This window comes from Drosophila gunungcola (assembly GCF_025200985.1).
Source record: "Drosophila gunungcola strain Sukarami chromosome 3L unlocalized genomic scaffold, Dgunungcola_SK_2 000009F, whole genome shotgun sequence".
NCBI lineage: Eukaryota > Metazoa > Arthropoda > Insecta > Diptera > Drosophilidae > Drosophila > Drosophila gunungcola.
This window is the reverse complement of record NW_026453181.1, coordinates 168,313-190,744: the sequence shown is the minus strand read 5'-3', so window position 1 is coordinate 190,744 and position 22,432 is coordinate 168,313. Positions and strand designations below refer to the sequence as shown.

The window sequence follows — 22,432 nt, the reverse complement described above, 5'->3', positions numbered from 1 at the left end:
AGTAGACGCTTGGGGCACCAACTCCGCAGAGGCTGCAAAGTATTGGCAACAACAAAGGAATAAAGCATTTGCGTCTCCATGTGGCGAAGGAAAACTAGCGACAGCAAACACAACAGAAAGTGTAAAAATTGTGTGGCAATAAAATTTGCGTAAATAGTCCAATTTGCATTGAATGTTGCCCTTATTTATGGGGCTATGGCGCAATCAGGCCGTCCTGGAAGTTGGCGGCCATTGGGGATGTGCTGCTAGTGGGTGCCCGGCTTTTGTTGATGGGCTGTTGTTGTTTGTTGCCCTGCCAGCGAAGTGTAAATTTGCCAAATTTTGTTAAAAGCAAAATAAATAAAAAGCGTATATACGGGCAATGGCTGGAAATGAAAATGGCAATGGAAATGGGAGTGGAAATGGGCCTGTAAGGGCACTGGGGACGGTTGCGAATAGGATTCTATTTTTCAGGATTATCAACGGAACATTTTCGAGCAGAAATGGGGCATAACTTAAGGGACGAGTGGTGTGTGTGTGTGTGTGGGCTGGAAACTTCAAGTTTTGTCGGATACTGGGGATGAGCTGCCAAGGGGGATTATGTAATCTTGCGCAATCCACGTAATTAATTCACGAACCAATCAATCCGCAAGCGAAGCTCCCTTTGTTTCGCCACAAACTTTGGCCAGACGAAAGCACTCGAAACTTTTCACTCACAATGCCCCCAATCCAGTCTCCACCAACAACAACTGGAACAATTAACAATCGATGCAGCCAATTAACAATTAACAGGCAGCCCGAAATGGAAGCCAAAGAAAGTTGCTGGGGAAAAACTTTGTAAAAAACAAAGCCCTGCGAGGGCGCAACTTTTTAAACCGATTAACCCATGCTCAAAATAAATAAATGCCAAATTTCGTATAAATATTTGAAGTCCTCCAAAATAAATTCCAAGGACAGTCGCATCGATTGATCCTCATCAACAATTCATGACGGACTGATGGCTCCATTTGGCATTCACACGCACGGCCCAATTGGGAAAACTAATAATAGTCACACTTCCTAAATTGTTTTCAATTGGACATTCAAATTGCTGCAATTATGGTACACAATAAGCGGTGGGTGGGCGAGATTGAACCATTGAATCGCAGTTCTTTAAGTTCCTCGCCACTTGGGTATACTTTCCAAACTAAGCGCATTAAAATCGCTTGAGGATTGGGTCTGATCCCCGAAACACTTGAACAGATGTCCTGGCATTTGAAATTCACAAAACTAAAAGCAACTGGGGAAGTGCGTTTGCGAATGCGAATGCGAATGTGAGTGCCGCTGACTCATCCGCTCGGGCAAAGACAAGTCTGGGGCACAAACACCTTGTTGTCCTGGCTGCTGGCAGTGAAGCTGCCGATGACAGTTGGCCGTTGTCACCGCCACCCCGAGGAAATCCGCACAGCTGAGCGAAGACGGCGCAGAAGTCATCCGCCTGAATAATTCCGACCGGGATTAGAGGTGAGAGAGGAGGAAGTCCGCTGGCCTCTAATGCATGTTTGGCATTTACATAACCTTCCTCGGAGAGGGGATGGGTTGGCCTTGGCACGGCGAGGGGTGGCTAGCACTTGACTCGCACCAGCCCAAAGGCCCGAAAGACCGAATACCCCACCAAACCAAATATCAATTACATTCCACGCAATCCGAACAACACGGCCAGAGGACCGGAGATGACACAACAAGCAAATTAATTGAAATCAATGCAAATGCCCTGAGCAGGACCTCGCAGGACCTCGCAGGAACTGAGCAGGACGCGACTCAAGGGTTGCTGCACCCCGCCCTCGGAATGGGTTTTCACCCATTTCTATAGGCAATCGCATTTGTCGCCGGCTTAAGTCGCGCCCCGCTCGCCATTGTTGTCAAACATGTCAAAGCAATTGCAAACATTTGGGCTGCCTTTCATTTATTAGCGCGAGTTGAATCAGTTTTATTTTTCACTCGTTCGCTTGATCTATGGATTCGATTTCGCGGTTTGCTGAGCACCGGCAGCGGACAGATAGCCCTCCGATAAGTAGAGTCCTGCTCGCCAGCGGCGGTCCTTTCTGTGCGATAAGTAACCCATTTGGACGGCGGCCTTTGTGCAATATGTCAGCGTGTTTCTGCGGCTTCTGTGGCCATTCAATGGCTCTACGGGGCAGATTGCTTCGGTCGGGTCCTTGAACATATGCCACAATTAACTTTGTCGCTTTAAATAAAGGAATATGCAAACTTTCAATGAAATTCGTGGGCGCAAGTAAATGATCTCGAAAAAAAAACTAATTGGTTTCTACGCTGATTACACCAATCGATTTTTCTTCATTACAATTCATTAAAGTGTTAAGAAACTGAGACGGTTTAACAAGGATTCATGATTATTAATAAGTTTATGGCACTTTAAAAATCTAAAAATAAGTATCAGATATCAAATTTTGTTTGTGACTTCGTTGTTTTTTATACACACTTTTCACTTGTATGGCTGTTTAGATTTCACCGCATCCAAATATTTTACTTTACTAAAAACTTAAACATCTGATGAGCTATAAAGCTTGAGTGTAGAATGAGTGTGCTAAAAAACTTTTTATTGGCTACAATTTTGTAACGATTTTGCTTAAAAATTTTGTCATGGCAAAGTGATTAGCCATTTAAAACTGATTAGTTATCCAACTGAACCACTACGTAGTTGGATTACTCCTAACCGGAGTGCTTTAGATTTATTTTTAAGACGAAACGAACCATTAACCCGAGTACTTATTTATTTTGTATATAAACCGGCACGTTTCATTTCCTTATCGGGTTCGGTTCAAGATAAAATATAGCCTTTTTGGAATTTTGTTTAACCAATTTTTATACCCTTGCAGAGGGTATTATAATTTCAGTCAGAAGTTTGCAACGCAGTGAAGGAGACGTTTCCGACCCTATAAAGTATATATATTCTTGATCAGCATCACTAGTAGAGTCGATTTAGCCATGTCCGTCTGTCCGTCCGTCTGTCCGTCTGTCCGTCCGTTTATATGCAAACTAGTCTCTCAGTTTTTAAGCTATCTGCATGAAACTTTCCCAAAAGTTGTCTTTCTATTGCAGGTAGTATATAAGTCGGAGCGAGCCGGATCGGACGACTATAGCATATAGCTCCCATAGGAACAATCGGAAAAATAAATGAAAAAAAATTATAACTTTGCTGTTTTTTAATTTTTTTTTAGTTCTTCGACATTTAGTAATGGTTTAATATTTCAGAATTATGATTTAAATTTTATCAAAATCGGACGACTATAGCATATAGCTCCCATAGGAACAATCGGAAAAATAAATGAAAAAAAATTATAACTTTTCTGTTTTTTAATTTTTTTTTTAGTTCTTCGACGTATAGTAAGGGTTAAATAATTCAGAATTACGGTTAAAATTTCATCAAAATAGGACAACTATATCATATAGCTCCAATAGAAATAATAAATTATATAAAATAACTACCTAATAATGAGCTGCAAATCATCATTGCTTCAATGTTTTTAGACATATACGCAAGTAAATCATAATTTTAATGTTTTCAAAAATATTAAATTCTTGCAATAGCTGCAAGGGTATATAAACTTCGGCTTGCCGAATTTTGCTTCCTTTCTTGTTTTCAAATATTCTATATTTTGGGGGATTGTGTGTTCATATCACACTTTAAAATTTTTTTAATCGGAAGACTGCAATAAAAAAGAGTGAATGGACAAAAAAACATAAATTTTAAATAAATGAAATTAAATTATTTTTAAGCCCTTGTTCGAGCCTAAGCCCCGTTCAGCATATCGACAAAACGGGTTCATAATAACCTTATAAATCGTTTAGGTGCGAACCCAGAACCGAACCAAAGCCAAATTGAAAAGGGGTCACAATATACTTTGGGCATTCCCGAAACGTCTCAATCTCTGAATTGGTGAAAATTCAGCAGAAATATACTGAAATTCGGTCAGCTGTTCATAAGCTGTTCCATACCAAATTCCATTCTACCATAAATAGCCGAAGAATTGTATATCATCTGTGATGGTTTGACCGTAACTAGTAACACACCAATCAAAAGGAAAAATGGTGTGCATACCAAGACAGTTCGAAAACAAAATGGTTTAAGAGAAAGTCTCCAAAAGTTTCTGATCAGGAATATATAAACAATATAGGGAAATGTCTCCTTTACAGCGTTCTAATCTTTTGACCGAATTTGTATTACTCTCTGCATAAGGGTGTGGATAGTTTTAACAGGTTTTGTTTTGTGTATGGGAACAATTTTGAAAAGATACCACAAAGTATACAAATTTGTATAAAGTTCATTGTGCACCAATACCCGGATTGAGAAAACAATGTTGTGTTTGTGCCACATCATTTGAAACCTCGCCTGCGGCCGCCTCACCACTAAAAACGCGCTTTCTTCGAAATGTTTCGTTTTCCTTTCACCAAATATTTTGCGTAATTTCGAAATGCTAATGACTACATTTCTGCCCCTGCAGACGCAGGCCATTGACATATTCAACTCATTAAACCAACATTCGGCAGTGCCCGTACACAATGGCACAGCTCGACCGAATACGCCGGAGCTGAAAAGGCACGAAAAGGATCGCCGGCTGGCGTTGCGACTTCGGCGTGCGGATGTATTTGCCGGGCTAATAATAAACACCCAAGCGAAAAAAACTGCATGGAAAAAACGGGACGGCAAATGATGAATGCGGGGTGGTGCGAGAACAATGGCCACAATGGGTAACAGGATCAAAAATCAGCAACCAGAGAACCCAGCACTACGCAGGGCGGGGTGGCGTTCATTAAAACTGCGTCTCGTCTGGCAAGGGGTGCGGCTTTTTTGGTCCAGGTCGAACTACCCCGGTGCGGAGATCAAAGCGAGCTGCAACTGCCATTAACATGCCCATGTCCTTCTTCTTTTTACGGCGCACAGTGGCCGGCAGAAACTTATTACAAAAGTTGACATTGTGTCAAACACGGCGTAACGAGCGCGCCACACCTTTCGGCACTCCCAATCCAAATCTCAGCTACGAATCCCGTCGAGCGCCGACCGTCGAGCGTCGTGCGGTTCTCGGTCGCAATTATTGCGTTTGAATTGTCAACACCCCCGTAGAGAGACGGCAGTGGGAATGGATTCGGTGGTCAAAACCGAAATACGCCACGGGCCATACCGAACCGCTCCGACCCCTGCAATCATCTGTGTTTCGGCTGTACATGTGTGTTTTTAACGCGCTGGGTGTCGATTGCTACAATAACATTGCCCAGAGCGCAGATTTGCGCCTCTAACGACGATGATGACATCGTCGACGGGCAACTGTTCCCTGCCTCCGAGGAGGTGTGGGAAATGTGTCATTATTTTTTGGCAATTTTACTACGTCCGTGTGGCTCTTAGCACCTTCTGTAATTTATGGCTCCGCTTTGATGGCTTCTGATGGACTTTGATGACGGTAATTGGCGTGAGCTTCGGGCCGGAAGCGGCCACTGGGCTGCTAATGGAGGTCAGGAGATTGTTAGTAGGGTACTAACTCTGAGTGTCTGTTTCGGTTGCCATTCATGCATGACATCCCCGCCATAGAGGGCACTATTCATCAGCTTTTAATTCCGCACTTTGCGTCTACTTCCCGGAATCGCCCACAAGAGCTGTTGATAGAGCCGCAGTGTAAACCTTCCAACAACACTTTGTCATAATATACACCGGGAAAAAAAGCACAGACAAAGCGAGCTTAAATCGCAAATGAAGAGAGACAGCTACAGCAAGGACAGAACGAGACTGGCAGAGGCGGCCAATAAATCTGATTTATTGGTTTTCAAAACAGATTTTCGGAGCGCAGGGGACCGAGACCACAATGCGAGTAAATCGAAGCGAGTGCAATCCCTGCCCTGCCCCGAAATCGCCATGACACTTGTGGCCATATGGCCATGTGGCCGGAGGGCCAGAGGGCCAGAGGGCCAACTATGGCTGCCAAATCCATCACAAGTGGCGCACGGAGTCCCGCACTGATGACACAAAGCGCGGAAGGATTAAGCCGCCGCAGCGAGGCGAGGGGACAATGGAAGTTCATCAGCTTCGGAGGATGGAGGATGATGCCGGCACTTGGTCGATGCTCGGCAGCAATTTGTCGCTCGTTTAGCTGAGTTGTGCGACAAAAATAGAATAAATGGCACAGATAATGGAAAAAATGGACAGCTGGATGGGATGGGATGAGCGTAAACCGCTGCCCTGGGCAGCAGCCACGTCCAGAGTCCTGCAGCTCCTGGTAATCCGACGATTAATTAAAAACGTTGTCCTCGGTAAAGGGCTTAAAAATTGAAATTGATTGCCGGCGCAGCTCGCCTCGGCTTATGCAAACTTTTCCGCGTCCCCTTCTACTTCCACTTGCCCTTCCCCAGTTTCGCTTTTCTTTTGCAATTTCAGAAAAGTTCACCTGGCAAATAACAATAAATACAAATACAATCGCAGTTATTACTGGCGAATGCTCCAAGGGAGTCGAAAGTCATCAGCCACGAACAAGCCCATCATCATCACCACCTGAGGAGGCGGGAAGGTCGCTTAACAAGCTCCCAAGAAATCCCCTGAGTCCTCTGCCAAGCAGGAAGGTAAGCGCAGAAAGTAAGCCCAAATCAGGGAAATCCATTTAGAAAAGTTCACAAAGACTACAGGCAATTGCCCCGGCACAGTTTTTAATTCTTATCAAACGTGCCCTGTTCTCTTCGGTGAATATGGTCACTGGCTAATGGCTAAATTTCACATGCAAATCATCATCGTGACCCTCGCAACTACCCCGGCAAAAAAGCACACGCGTCAGAGGTTGTCCTCGGTGTGAGTTTCATCGAGTCAACCCCACTCGGAATCTGGGAACTGTGCGGGGCAGGGTCCCTTTCTCACATCAATTAGTTACAAGCGAGTACACTTGATTCATTAGCGTGATAATTACGACCAGACAAGACTGGGCAGTCAAAAGGACGATGCTGATGATGAGAGTTTGACATGTTCTTAGCCGAGTTTCCCACGAGAAGCACCGAAACCAGGCTAAACATATTTTGTCCCGATGAGTGGATGTAAGTAAAGGAATGGGGCAAAGAGGATTCGGCGAACGACAAAAAATAATGTCAACGATTCCGAGCGGGGAAAGTCGAGCAATTAAAGCTTAAGCTTGAAAGTGCAAGCTCGAGGAAAGGAAAGGAAAGCAAAGGAAAGGAAAGGAATGGAAAGGAATGGAAAGGAAGCCGTTAAGCACAAGTCCGGAAAAGGGGAAAAGTGAAATGACAAAGTCAACAGCCGCGACAACAAATTGCCAAGCGAGCGGAGCGTGAAACTCGACTCGGATCTGCAGGTGGAATGGCGGATGGAATCGGATGGCTGGCTGATGGCTGATGGCTGATGGCCGGGCAACTGCAAAGGAAGTATCCCCTAAGCCAGGGCCCACCACACCAACCGACCATAAAGTGAATCCATCGGCGACAAACCCATTTAATTGGAGCACAAAGAGAAGGCAGGGCGAAACTGCAAAATTCTTCCGCTTTAAAGCGCCGCAATATTGCACAATGGGATTGCTGCGTCTGTTGCCAAGACAATTGATTTCATCTGCCCCATAACTCATCGCCTTGCCTGGTTAAACCCATCCCCTGGGCCCTACCCCTTTGGCATTTCCGAAATCGACGTTTCTTTCAGAGTTTTGGCGTGTTCGCTATTCCAAATTCGCTACGCATTTTTCCTTTGATTTCTGTTAAATTATAGCTTATGCCCGGTTCGAATCCACCCCTGAAACTGTCATATTTACCCTTGCTCACATGCACTACGAACTCTAATTGCAATTCAGTTCCGTTTCGCCCGACTTTGACTATTTGCTCAGCGGATTTGTGGACTGGTTCGGCGGATAGAGTTCCTGGTGCGTTGATGATGTGAAGTGATCCAAATTGAAATGTAATTTGGTGCCCAAACAGCAAACGCGATAATCCGTTGGACAAACACCAGGCCCGATGACTTCGATTCCCATAGTTGTGCCACCTTCGTTCTGTCCCACTTTGCGGCTGAGCTCTGGTGCAGATCGATGGAAACGCAATACCCAATTATCACATAACAATTTCCGCTGCAGCTCAAAGAGGGCTCATTTCCCCTCCACTCAGTGTTTAATTTCCTTTCAATTTATGCTGCAAATCGAGGTCGCCTCCGTTAAACGGGCCAGGCAGCCAATTTGCCGGCTCTCGATAAGACTGTACACCTAGCCGGATCGCCGGGGGAGTGGAGCTATGCCCGGGTGCTTATTAGATGAAGCCCGTAGTCGAGTGCTGGGGACGCATATCAATGCTCTCAAGGATGCGGGTGCGGGCAAGGAGTTGGTGCTGGAGCTGGAGCAGCTTCGGCAAACAGCAGCCAGCAAAAAAATCGCTTCAAGTGTCAATCAGTGACAACACAGACACCACACACCACACAGCACACATGAGCACCCACACCCACCCCACCCCACACACAGCCCGATAGAAGCTAATCGATTTATGCTGTAATATTCAAAAAGTTTCCCATAAGGACCTGGCCTGGAGGACGACCTAATCCAGTGCGACTCCCTTGTGTGCCATCGCCGTTGTAATTTCCCAGCCACACCTCCTCAACTCCTCCCATTGGCAGCCCCATTCGGGCCACGTGTTTGGCAGGGCTGGCTGGATGTGGATGTGGATGTGGATGTGGATCCTGGTTCGGGGCCAGGACTTCGGGCCATGTGTGTCCTCCGAGCTGTCGTCTGTTTATCTGCCTGCATTTGTCGCATTAAAATTGAATAAAAAATCAATCTCAATTCTAGCATAATTTGATTCTTGCCTTCGATTATGGGGGCAGAAGGGTCGTGGGCGTGGCGGGGCCGGGGGCCGGGGGGCAAATGAAAAGCAGAATGCAAAGAAATCACAAAATAAATAAGTAATAACCTGTAAAGGCCTTTGCCTGTTCGGCGGAGATATTTTATGTGGCGACTTTTTTGGCCCGACTCATGGGAAGCTGGCTGGGCTGGCATTTCACTTCCGTCGCTTAGCCGCTTAAGCTGCTCCGAGTGCATTAGCAGCACCCTTTTTGCCGGCATCGAATCCTACTTGAGCTTAGCACCAAATTCACTTGGCTCAAAGTTTATCCACATGCGGGGGTACTGCGAGTGCTGCGCTTATTCCAATGCATTTAATAAAGTGTTTATTTCGGTTGCAACAAATTTGCCAGCTCAGTGCGGCGAGCGGAAGACAATGCCAACTGAAGACCTGGCCACGACACAAAGGAAAATTGCTTTTCCGACGCGCAGACACAGAGGCAGCCGCATCCGCATCCGCACATGGGGAAAATACCTCGCACGCTTCGTGGCGGAGAAAATATGTGGCCCTCCCCCCATCCGCAAGGAAAACGGAGAAACGGAGTGCCATCCGCTCCTGGCCAAGCCATCGAAGTTTTCCCGATGACGTACGGCTCAAGCCCGCAGCCATTGATGGAGATGCGCCCGTGGCACGAGATTTTCTGGGGGTGCTTCCACCATTTCAATTTAATTTTATTTAATACTTTATTTTATTTAGTATTTTATCCCAGCGATACAAGCATACACTTACAGGGTGGGCCCAAATAACTGTCGCACTTAATTTTTGAAATAAAAAACAAACCATGAGATATTTTAAGTAACAAATATTATTTATTTAATATATATTAATATAGCTTACATTACTAAGACTTAAGTTCTAATCTTTCCCCTTTGTATTTTCGGGCGAGCTTCAAACGTTTCTTAAAACTATTGCAAGCGGCACGCACCACATCATCAGGAATTTCATTCCAAATTTTTGTCAAGTGTCGCTTAAACTTTTCCAAATTCATCTTTTTTAAATCCTTTAGTCTATCCAGCATGTAACCCCATATGCAGAAGTCTAAAGGATTTAGATCTGGTGACGATGGAGGCCACTCATCAACAGCCATGAAACATGGAATGTTATCTTTGCACCAGTGCTGAACAGTTTTGGCCTTATGAGCCGGAGCAGAGTCTTGCTGGAAGCAAAATGGCTTATTCCCGAACAGCTTTGATGCATGGGGATAAAAATGGCCCACAAGCACTTCATCCAAATAATATTTGGCATTGATTTTCACGCCTTTATCGATAAAAAGAAGGGGTAACTTACCTTTTTCAGATATGGCCCCCCAAACCATGACAGACGTTGTGTTTTGGAATCTCTCAACAGCAATTTTTTCTGTTGAAATATCCTCCATACTTGCTGCATACACCCGATCATTCTGCGGGTTCAGGCTTTTTTGCAATATGAACAACTTTTCATCAGAAAACACAGTATTGCAACCTGCGTGCCGCCGAAGTAACTGCCCACTTCTTTCCTGTCGCATTTTTTTTTGACGTTCTGTCAGACCATGAATTCTTTTTTTTTTGTAAGGTTTCAGTCCCAAGTCATCTTTTATGATGTTTCTAATTGTTTTGCGGCTCACATTCAGCTCATTGGCTAGTTTTCGAGCTGACCTCGCACAATTTCGCCTAATTCTTTCACGCACATTCTTTATTATTTTAGGGGTTCTAACACTTCTTTTCCGACCAGTTTTTTTGGCTATATCAACACTTCCAGTTGCCTTCAATCGAGCCACAGTGCGCTGAACAAATCGCCTATTCACATTGAGATTTTTTAGCAACTTCACAATTTCACTTGTTTTTTTTCCTTGCAAATGCAAGTTTTGCACTAGCTCCCGTTTTGCTTCCATCGTCGCCAAAATTCTAACTTGCACTGATCTTATCAGCAATAAACTATAAAGGCACTGGTCAGTATACAATAAAACATTAAATATAAGCAATTTTCAATTAAGACTAGCACCAATAACATATTTTAAAACATTTTCAGTTTTTTATTTTGTTTTTTATGGTATAATTTGTATATTTATGTTTCTAATAATATTCATTATTTGTTAATTTCTTTTACTTAACTTTAAAAAAAACAGTTGCGCTCCTAATTGTTTTAATGTAGTGTTCAACAATCGAAAAGCATTGACTGCGAGTTATATAGTTATATATGGCATCACGATGCCATCTCGAAGCAAACTTTTCACTGCTGCTGCCAGCATAGTTCTATTTTGTTACCAACTTGCCTTTTACTTTTCTTTGCCATTCTATTTGTCTTTCGGTTGAATCCAAACTGCGATTCGGGCGCAGGGCGCCACGCAGGGATTCGGTTTGAGTGGCACATTATTTGATGATGCTTTTTCGCGATTTTTTCGCACTTGAATGCCTGATTTTTATTAGTTGAATTCTTTACGGTTTTACTGCGTTCCGCCTGCCAGCGAAAAGTTTCAGTTTCTTTGCTTTTCCGCCGCTGTCTGCAAGGGAAAACTTTTGCGTTCCGAGATTTTGAAATATGGCGGCCGAGTCAGCCCACTTCGATAATCGAAAGTGGCTTTGTCTGGCCAGTTGATCACTTTGTCTAAGCGATTGGACAGTGCGAATCGATGGCTGTAATCATCTCTCTGCGAAGGCGCGTCACTCGCCGAAAAGCGCAAAAATCCTGATGAAGAATGCCAAAAGTAAAACAAACGAACCGCCCGACGAGCAAACGGAAATGAAAGTCAATTTGAATACATTACCAATTCTAATTACGATTTTCAAGTACAGCGAACGATGGCTGGCTGGTGGCCTGGAGGAGGCAGCCAAATGCGATGGCTTGAATAATATAATATTGGCTGCTGCGGAGGACGTCCACTAACAGCCGGGTAGAAAACCACGAACCATTCAAATTGGAATTTCAAAAAAGCGAATGGACAACAGGGCGACAGACGTCCGAGGGGGCGGTGGGTTGGTGGGTTGGTGGGTTGGTGGGTAGTTGGGTGCTCGCTGACCAAAAGATTAGCCAGCCAAGCTTCGGGGAGAGGAAAAGCTGTGAATTTTCACAGCCAGTGACAGGAAAATGGCGGCCACGAAGCGTATTTGAATACATCAGCGCTGCGAAATGCTGGGGAGCCATGGAGTCATGGAAGGGAAACTCCTATTGAGCAGGGTATCTGGGATTCGCTAGTGCCTGCGCAAGAGGCAGATGAACTGGGGGAGGCTGGGGCACCCTGTTCGTTGAGATCCGCATTTCGTTATATTAAAAATTCAAATACTTTGCGTTATCGCTTTAGACGCAGCTTTAGCCACCTGCAAGCACCAAGCACCCCTCCCAGCCACCCAATCACTCTCCCCAACCACTTGACTTCGGGCCCACAAACAGCAGACTTGCTTATTATGCAGGTTTTTTCCTATTTTCCCCTGCCACGGCCTGCCACAGCCTGCCAATGCCAAGGTCCTGGTCCAGAGAGGTATCATGTGCCGCCAAGCGAAGGGAGAGCGTCCGAATTAGAAATGAAAATTAAGTAAATATTATAATATGTTGCCGCCGCAGCTCCCCCAGTTGGCACTGCATAGGTCCCGGTTCGGTTTCGGTTCGGCAAATAAATGATAAGCATTACATTGATATTCATTATTTGATAACGTGCAGCATGAAATAAGAATAAAAACGCCAGCGGAAATGAAAATGTAGCCCCGCGTTTGCATTCAGGTGGAGAAGAGGAGGCCAGACAAGATGCCGGATTAAATGTTTGCCTAAGTGAAATATGTTGAATGTTATGATATGTGCGGTTGCCCCTGCACCTGCCCTCGTCGGCAAGTTTCATCTTGCTCATGATTTATGAGATTAAAGTGGGTTTCCTTGGGGCGGAGTAGCTGGCAGGAAAGACGGTTTTTGTGCCTACGGAATGACTTGCAGCCCATACCTCAGCCCATCGGCTCCAAGTATAATTATGAAGGGTTCACCAGGCTTCGCATCCTGCCAGCCGCATCCATTTATCACATTAGCCGGCTAGACTAATTCTGTTAAAAGCATATGAATACACCGAATCGAGTCCATTCAATGGCCCCCGAGCATGCAATGAGTTTTATTTTTTTAGCCGCCTGCCGAAGTCAAATCGCAACATTCATCAGAATGTAATAAAGACAACAGCCAACGGGATGACCAGGCGGTGGAGTACAGAGGGACAGAGTACAAGCCAACTTTGTCCAACATACTCGGATCGATTGATTCCTCACACAAGACATTCCTGATTTATTTTTGCGATACTAGAAGTCAACATCCTTGGAGGGCAAGGCAAAAAGTGCAGACTCAAATGGAGCTCTCAGCGAATCCGCACTCAACTTTATTGCATTTCGGCGATATCCTCGGCGACTCCGCTGCGAAAACCGTGATTCCGACAAGCTCGAAGGCGAGCCAAGTGGTGTAAAGCGCTCGGAGGAAAGCCAAGAGCTGGCACAGGACCTGAAGGACGCGTGTGTGTTCGTTTAGCGTGAAATTATGAGCACTTTCACAGCACAAACAACAACAGCACGGGCGAATGTCAACGACAAGCTTAAGCTGCTTAAAACAAGCCATCGCCTGAAGTGAAATGGGTTGAGGGTAGTGGAAGGTGAGCCAGTCGGGGTTGGGGGATTGGCGGTTGGGGGTGGGAAAGTGGGAAGGTGAAAGTGAAAGTGTCAAGGATGCGGCAAGCGTTTCGTAGCCAAATTAAATTGCTGCGTGGAAGAGTCAGAGGCAAAGTGAAAGGATAATGCGAGCATAAAAACATTTTTAATGAAATCGAGACGACGACTTCCAGCGGAGACGGCAGCGTCTAAGACAGTAACAAGTGTGTTTTAATTTAAACCTCGGATTTACCTTGCACAACCCGCTCGTCTTCGAAAAGAGGGCCGTCGTTCCCCTTCGACTGCGCATTCATTTCATATCCCGCTTGAAAATTTTAATTAATTTTCAGCTTGATTGCGTTTTAAAGAGCCGCTTGGTTTATGCTTTGAGGGGCTTGGGTGATGTCTTGTGGTTGCCTTGGGCCTGGGAATTTATAGTTATTGCGGCGAGCTGCGGGGCTGGAGCCAGTGTGTGGGTTGGACCTTTGTCTCGGTCGCTTTGAGTGAGCAGCACAATTTCGGTTTGTTGCCATCACAGACTATTTACATCTCCAGTGGCTTCCTAATTAATTTTTGATCGGAGTAGAGTGCTAAGCCGAAACTCACCTTTACTGGTATGCCTGTCCAGGTTTGGATCCTTGAGACCTGCAATAGAAGAGGGCAATTCGGTTACTCCTGGTAATGAAGGATATAAACTTGTTTTATCAGACACCAAAACGCTATAAAATATTAAAGGCCACTAACTACAGCTTCCAGCACAAGAAATACACATCATAAGACTTCGACTTACAGGAATGGCCCATCGGAAATGCTACAAGAATCGGAATTATTAAGGAGTAAAAGTAAAACAAGGAATAGAAAACAAGGAGCAAATCAGATATCCCCAGATTCACCACACAAAGACAGGGTAACGTGCTAATTAATTTCTCGCCTCGAATCTTAGCTCGGCCGGAAATGGACTTAAACTTTTACTGCGGAAGTCAAAAGTTGCAGTTTTTCTGCTGCAAAGGCTACTCAGCAAAGGAAGTGCCTTTCTTTTGGGCCCAACTATTCCTTCGCTTTGTCTTTGTATTTCGAAGTTATTGTTTGTACCGCACTCAGGAACGAGAAATTTCAGAAAGAAAACGAACGTCATTCACAAGATTTGGCCACACGCAAAGTTGTGCATTCAGCTATTCGGCTGAGTAACCATTCGACTCACTCCCTTACTAATATCTAATGATAAGCCTTGGCCTTCTGTCCCAAGCTATCATCTTGTTTAAAGTACACCCTAAGCAGCTTTCGACCTTTTTATTTTAATTTCATTCGCCGCGACATTTAATTAATTTTCAGCTATCACCACAAAGCGTCAAGTCTTTGTTTCCTTAGAATACTCTGTCTCTCCCAATTCAGATCATGTCTAGCCAATGCACACTGGGCCCGAGTTCTGGCCAATTTCGGTTGTTTTTTGTTGAGAAAATTAATAAAATGAGTATAGGACCCCTAAGCCAATTTATGACAATACTTGAAAGATTTTCATTGTATAGATTTTTTGACATATTTTAATGGGTGAAATTTTATGTATTATTCAGTGAAATGTAAATAACTCTAGTTAAAAGAGTCGAAGGCTTATCTGACTGAAATGCTTGTAAAGCCCTTAGAATTTGCTTACAAAAAAAGTAACAAGAACAATTTAGCTTTATTTTTTACATATTTTATAAATTCGACATGAGTCGAATTAAGATTTCGTTTTAAGATTAATTTCAGGTTACCCTCGGAATATAATGTCAAGTCCTTTACAACTAAATTCTTTGATCAATTAACTACCAATTTCAACTGCGCTGTTTTGCTTTAGTTTTCGAGAATTGAGGTTTTAAGGGAGCAGGTAGTTTAAAAATTCTAGCGCAGGAGAGGTAGTTTAGAAGTCTAATGCAGCCCAAAAGTATGCTAAAGCCAAAATTAATTCTTAATCCTTCGTATTGACGTCATTTACCAGATTTTTGGCCAAAAAATTAGCTTTCTGGCCCAGTGCGCAATGGAGATAAGAAGCCACAGGATATTTAACTCGGGATCAACGATTATTTTGATAGCTTTCAATGGAAAAAAAAAATCTGCTACAATATAGTAGTAAACTTATATATAGATTTAAAATTTTTTATATTTTGGTAACTTTCAAACTTATTTAAATGATTATATATATATATATATATATATATATATTTTTTTTTTTTTTTTTCCTTTCCTTTAGATTTATCTTATCTTCTTTAGATTTATCTCTTATGCTTGAATTATTCTTATTTGTTGATAATAAAAAAACTTTAAAAGGTTAAAATGGGAGGGTATTTCAGTATTTCGCCCTACCAAAGTTCAACCAAATGCTGATGTGCCCCTTTAAATAATACTCTGGACAAAATTGCAGTCTTATGGGAAAATTCTCCACATGCCGCAGACTTTGCGGTATTGGTCGACCGAAAGCGAAAAACTTGTAATGGCGCTGTTGGGAAGAAACGGAGCTGGAGATAATGTGGTTAAGGTTTAATTGCAGTTGAGCTGCTAAGGTCAGACAGGGTCTGGAAAGCGCAAATAAACGGGAGAAGTGGCAAATAAATAGAATAAGCATTTATAAAAGGAGTCGAGACGGGCGAGGATTAGGAAGGAAAATAGAACGGGAATTCATAAAAGTCAAGTTAAGTTAATATTCATTAAGAGGTTGCTTAAGTTTTATGAGCTTCAGCCTCAGCCACCTTCACAACAAATCTCGATTAATTATGGCCTAGACATCATAAAATTTGATGTTTGCATCTTGTAAATTGTCTCCGGAGCGTGTTAGCTGCGCAGAGGCTGTTCAGTAAATTATCACATCATGCGAGGGATCCGAAGATCCATCTGAAAGTTTTATGTCAGCTACGTGCCCATAAATTCCATAGCAGTTTTTGCCCTCAAACATTTGTGGTTGAATCATTTTATTAGCGTCTGAAATTAGCAACATCTGGGAATGGGACCCAGAAAACAAGGGTGGAGTGGCAGTTGTTGCTTAATTAGAAAAGTTGCCAATGCTCGAGTTGAACTCCATTCAGGAGTTCATCGAACTGAGCCGAAGCATCGGGAGGTTCACCATTAGCTGCAAGTCCTTCAACAAACTTTAAAATGCAGCGAGCTGGGCTCACCCAGATTTCACAATCAGCTCATCTCAATTGCAATCACTTAATTCGTGCAGCCCAGCCCAACCCACTCACCAGGCAATGGGCCATGGGCAAACATTTTTGAGGGAGGGCTCTCGCAATCCGCACACTTAAAATATTTACGCAATCAAAATTAATGCAACTGTCATGTTTTCCCTCCCGCAGGCTGCAATCCATCCCATCCTGCTGCAATGCATTTAGCGTTGAATGCAAATACACTTTAGAACTGTAGCCATCCGCTTGCAAGCCAACCCTTGTCCCGCCCGTCCTCCCGTCGCCGAACACGTTTAAATTTAAACAGTAAAACCAAACTCATTAACAACAGCAAGGCTGGTGATGGATTGCGGGTCTTTTGGGCGCCAGTTTTAAAAAGTTAAAGTATGTCCAAGGACATAGATGTTTTGCTGTTTACCATTGCTGCCCCAGGTGGTCAGATTGATTCTTGATCTTGACTTGATCTTACAAGAAACAGCAACAAACAGCTTAATTTAATGCAACAAGGTTAAAAATTAATGACGATTTGCGAGTTTGGCCGTTCTTTCCTAGCCCTTAAATCAATAAGTAACATTACAACTTTTCTAAAAAAGAAATAAGCACGTTGCAGCTATTACAAGTAAATATTTATAAAAACTATTTAACTTTTCGATGTTTACGCTTTACTAATCGTTGATTAAATTAAACCCATTGTTCTGAAATTTGAACCTTTAACAATATCTCGATGTGTATTCGAATAAATTGAAAAACTGCGAAGTTTTATTTTCGTTCATTGTTTTTTCCGGTCTTTTTTCACTGATTTTTCTATTGTTACTATGATAGCTATGTGATATAGTGGTCCTATTTGTTTCGGTCTGACTTATATACTACTGGGTAATTGAAATAAGACGTTTGGAAATGTTTCATCAAGATACTTTTAAATCTGAGAGAGTAGTTTGCGAAGAAACGGACACACGGACCTACAGACGCACAGCGCTAGATCGACATTCCTAGTGATGTTAATCAAAAAAAAAATTCACTGTATAATATGAATACAATTCCCTCTGCTAAGGTATAAAATCCTCAATCAGATATCTAAAACTTGTTAGCATCCTTAAACGAAAAAACGAACAAATATTGCAACTGCTAAAGCTGATTAAAATTATAGAGAAGGAGGGTACATTTTTCACAGCGATTAGATTTAATGTAAGTCAAACCAATAAATAAGTTTCCTTGGAATATAATGGCATTAGTCTTTACAAATTTTAATGGTTCTACGCTTTTAAATTCTATTCAAATCACTTTTGCATCGCAAAAGTAACGGCCACTTGATAAATTTTACTTGGCATCTTTTACAAACTGATTGGATATTTTATGGTCAAGGCTAGCACAGCTTTATAGTTTGCCCAACTAAACAAGATCGACTTCAATGGGCCCTAAAAAACCGCAGCGGAATCAAGTCCGCTCCTGATTCGGAGGGTGACGTCGTTGAAATTACCAAAATGTCCTTTTCCGAAATTTTGTGGACATTGAAAATCGCTTTGATTGAACCGCATGCCGGGCAGACAACAGATACAGTCCCATGTCGATGGGACGCTGACAATTGCCACACATAAAACAAACACGAGCCCACCAACCACCGCACCACCGCACCACCGCACCACCGCCCCACCGCCCCACGTGCCGTGCAGCAGGAACAACTCCGAAATCCACTCGGCAATTGCAGCTGCAAGTGCGCTCCACTGCACTTACAATGCACACCAGGGGCGGGAAGGGGGGCGATGGGGGCGATGGGGGCGGGGTCGGGACACACAGTCTGTAAATTGTCCAGCGAATGCGGATTGGGAATTGGTTTTATGTCGCTTGCGCCTCAATGGAGATGCATTTTACACTGCCCTGCTAATCTCCGAGCGTGGCGAAAGCGAAAGCAGGCCTCCCTCCAGTCCCCACCAATCCCCAGCAGTACCCACCAATCCACGCCAGTTGACTTTGAAAATCAATTAACAACATCAAACAGAAGCCGGATGCTGACGTGGACAGCTGTCGGCCAGCCTCATACCCACATCCACACCCTCACCCACATCCACACCCATCGCTGCTCCCGATCCTGGGCCTCCTCCTGCGGAAAGTGCGTAAATTGCAACTGTAAATCAAATATGACAACGCGAACGGCGGCAAAATCTGCATGTGTGTCAGTCACATTAATTGTCCACGCCCCCTCGCGGAGAAGGGGGCGGCGATTGTACTTTATTGTTGTGTTAATGAGTGTGCATAGGCAGGTTCGTTGGGTGTGCGGCGGATTGCAATTCGCTGATGTGACACAAAAGTGTGTTACCCCGGACGAGAAGGGGCGGAAATTTAATTAATTGTATAGAAAAGTTGCTCAAAATATCGAATATTAATTGCATATTAATCGCGTGAATAATAAAGGCTTGATTGAGGTATATCTCTGCCTTGCCATGCGATTTCTCCTGCAAGATATTTTACCGTCAGATTGAACTGAAGTCAGGTCCTTATTGAAGACCAAATGCAGGAGACGAGACGCGACAGCAAACAGAGAACGAAAGACAAACAAGCGATGAGGAAAAGCAGAGAAAAGCTTTTAAATCGAACACTTACAGTATCATATACTGGCTTGTTATGGCCTGCCGCTTGTTAACTTTCGCCCGATATCGATGCAATGTCAACTGGGCGATCGATAAACGGAGGAAGTTCGAGCAGGCGGCATAAAGCATTTCGCCCCTTAATTTCCCATTCGCCATCAAATGCAAATTGATGTCGCAACAGAGACCTAAGACGAGGGAGGAAAATGGGGGGAGGGGGGGTGATTTTCTTGCCTAGATTTTATTTCAATATTTAGCCGTGCAGTTTGCCATCGATGTTTGTGTCTTGTGTTTATGTTCATTAAATATTTATTCTGCGACATTTATTGAACCTTTATGCAGAGCAGACACTGAACTCCAAGTTCGAGCCCCATCCGGGATTTATAAACATTTGATGTTGGATTGATAAAGGTTGACCTTGTTCTCATGCCTCCGCCCTGTGTTTTTCCTGCTCCTCAATATGCAAAGTCATGTAGCGAACTCCACTGCGTATTCGTGATATGCATTTCTGAGTCTGGCCCGCTCGCCTCCGTTATGTTTTGCATATTGTTTACATCTTTCGATTTCAGGCCCCTCTCCTTCTTCCACCTTGCTTATGCAATCATCGAGACAACGGGGAAGGAAGGAGGCGCCTGATACCCAGTTGACCTCATGCGGCAGTATCGAATTTATCTCACAGTTACAATATTTAATTTGCTCTTACACAAATTGTTGCCTTTTACGTTTTGTTCTGTGGCAAGTTTCTGTTATTGGGTGTCACCAGCTGGGAGCACTATTATTGCACGATATCTACATAGTTACCCAACATGCACCCAATCAATATTTTAATTAAATTTTGTAAATAAATAGTACAAAAAGGTAATTGTCTTATAGTGCCTAAAAAAATAGCTTTTGTCTGGTTTGAAGTTCGTAAGATATTACTTTCATTGGTAAAAGGTATTTTCGTTTGCATCTGAAATAGTTAATAGCAAAATCAAAGGGTTGCAGGTGGTGCATGCCCACTCACCACTCTAAAAGTACACTGTTTCGGGTGAGCACTGTACACGCATGCAACCTGTGTTCGGTGTCGTCGACTTAATATCCCGAACAACAACGAAGCAATAGAGAAGCCGGAAACAGCGATCAATTCTCGGATTGTTGTCGGCGGGCAGGAAGCAGTTCGGTGCGCGTACAACTTTCCCCAACAGCCCTCCCGATGGAGGGACGTGGGGGGCAGAGGCAGCCGGCACATTGCGCAGGTGGAAAATTTATAATTTGCGAAATTGCCACCCTCACACACGGAGCCACGCACGTCGGCAGCATGTTAAATGGGCAGTCACTGGGGTCCACCAGCTCTCCAGTCCTAGTGCCCTGCGACCCGGCTCCTGCTGCCTTAAATTACGTTAACCTCAAACGAGACGATCCCGGCCTCCGACCCAGCTCGACCCGTGTACAGAGTTCGATTTAAGGCCTCGTTTATTTTGCCATCCTCGCATAGGTGGCACTCGCCGAGGAAGGGGAACGGAGTCAGTCGTCTGGTGCATGTTGCAAAAGTTGTTGCCGTTGCACAACCGCATGCCACAACATGCAGCCCGACGGGACGACCTGCGGGAACAGGAAACAGGGAACTGGGAACTGGGGTTGCAACCGGCCTGGAACTCGGGTCTGACATGCCCCACTTGGCAATTGCCAAAACTATTTGTTTACATATTTAGAGCAGGCCAAGAAGAAAGCCGGTAGGGCATGTTGTCAAGGCATGTTGACTGTGAAATATGCGCATTTAAATGGATGTTTCAGGAGGGGGAGTTGCGGAGTGCGGAGCAGGGAATCATTTGTTAGCACCTACAGTGGCAGCCACAAAGATATTGATATGATAAATGCATCCCCTCGATGCACACAGAGCAGATGCTTTCAAAAGTATGTAATGTAGGACTGGGAGAGTTAGTATAAGTTGACCCTATAGCTAAGTCAATGGCATCAATCGAATCAATCATTCGTTTATAATTTCATATACCTACAACTGTAACTTTGCCCAATAATAAATAACAAAAATTCGTAATATCCTTAGTATATCATGAGTCTTTTGATATGTGGCTCATCTTGTGGCCAGTCAAGGAACCATAACAAAATGCCTGCCCACTTCGTTGCTGAGTTGGAGTCAAAGTTCATCTCTTCAGACGTAATTAAGCCATTTGCTGCACGTTTTGCCAATTCAAAAATGGTATTTCATCCTCCGTTTCTTGGTTTCAGAACTCTGGCATCTTTTTCTTATCGCCGCCTGCCACCGAATGCGCGGCTGAAGAGGCTGGAAAGCTGGAGTCAGCCTCATTTAAATCGCCGATTGGGGGAGTAATGTGAATCGCGCCACATAACAAGGCCTGGCTTCATCCCCCTGAGTGGGTGTGGTGTGGGTGTGGCTGTGGCTGTGGGGAGGGAGCTGGATGCCCGCTGGGCACAAAATTCGTAGAAAAATCACGCGCGCTTATCTGACGCCGTAGCCCTAACCAAACCCAAACTCAAACCCACGCAATTAACGCCCATTGGGCTGTCAGTATGAAAAATGAACGATGGGGGAGCCCCCGGGGAATTGTGAGGCTGGGGGGGGGGGGGGAGGAGGATTCTTGAGCAACTGTGAAATGATTTGCAAACGATGGCGCCTCTATCGAATTCTCTACCGAACTCCACCAATAGCTACAAATTTTAATTGCTTCAGCGATATCTGAAGGGGGGCGTGGCACACGGGCAGGAGCACGAGCAGGGCGGCTGCGTCATGGCAATAAGACGCATTGATAAGGCAGTCACGTTCTGGGCCTGCCAGAGGAAGACAATGTTGTTGCTGTCTTCATTATCAGCGTCAGAGGCGAACGGAAGGAGGACGGCGCAGGAAACAATGGTTACTCTTTTATTGCTCGGAGCCTGTGCCTTTGAGTCAAATTGATAAGATGCTGGAAACGACTGGGAAAACAATAAACGTGGGCATGAAACGAATAAAGCCAGTGTTCACTTGCCGTGCCAATGGGTGCGTAAAAAGTAAAGAAAGGGGGTTCCCGGTGCATAAACAGAACGTTTGGGACATTTTAATGAGCGGCAGGAGGCCGTCGCCGGGTGCTCGATAGGTTCCTTGCACTCGGTTGCTCTTGAGGAGGAATGCCATTTGGCCGCAGGAGGAAACTTTTGTGCCAAAAACATTCCGAGCAGGCAAAACTTTTCCGAAGATAACTGGGCAAAGGTTTGGCTAACCCTGGAGCTGAAATATGAACTGCATCACCACTTCCGTTTGCCAGTT

General features: G+C 44.2%; 1 protein-coding gene across 1 annotated transcript in view; it reads right to left on the bottom strand.

Annotated features, from left to right (window-relative positions):
• Nucleotides 1-22,432, bottom strand: part of LOC128259881 (rho GTPase-activating protein gacU) — a 59,454-nt gene that overhangs the window by 3,419 nt on the left and 33,603 nt on the right. The window contains exon 4 of the mRNA XM_052992496.1: nt 14,037-14,075. Within this exon, the coding sequence (XP_052848456.1) occupies nt 14,037-14,075 (39 nt within the window). The remainder of the gene's footprint in view (nt 1-14,036; nt 14,076-22,432) is intronic.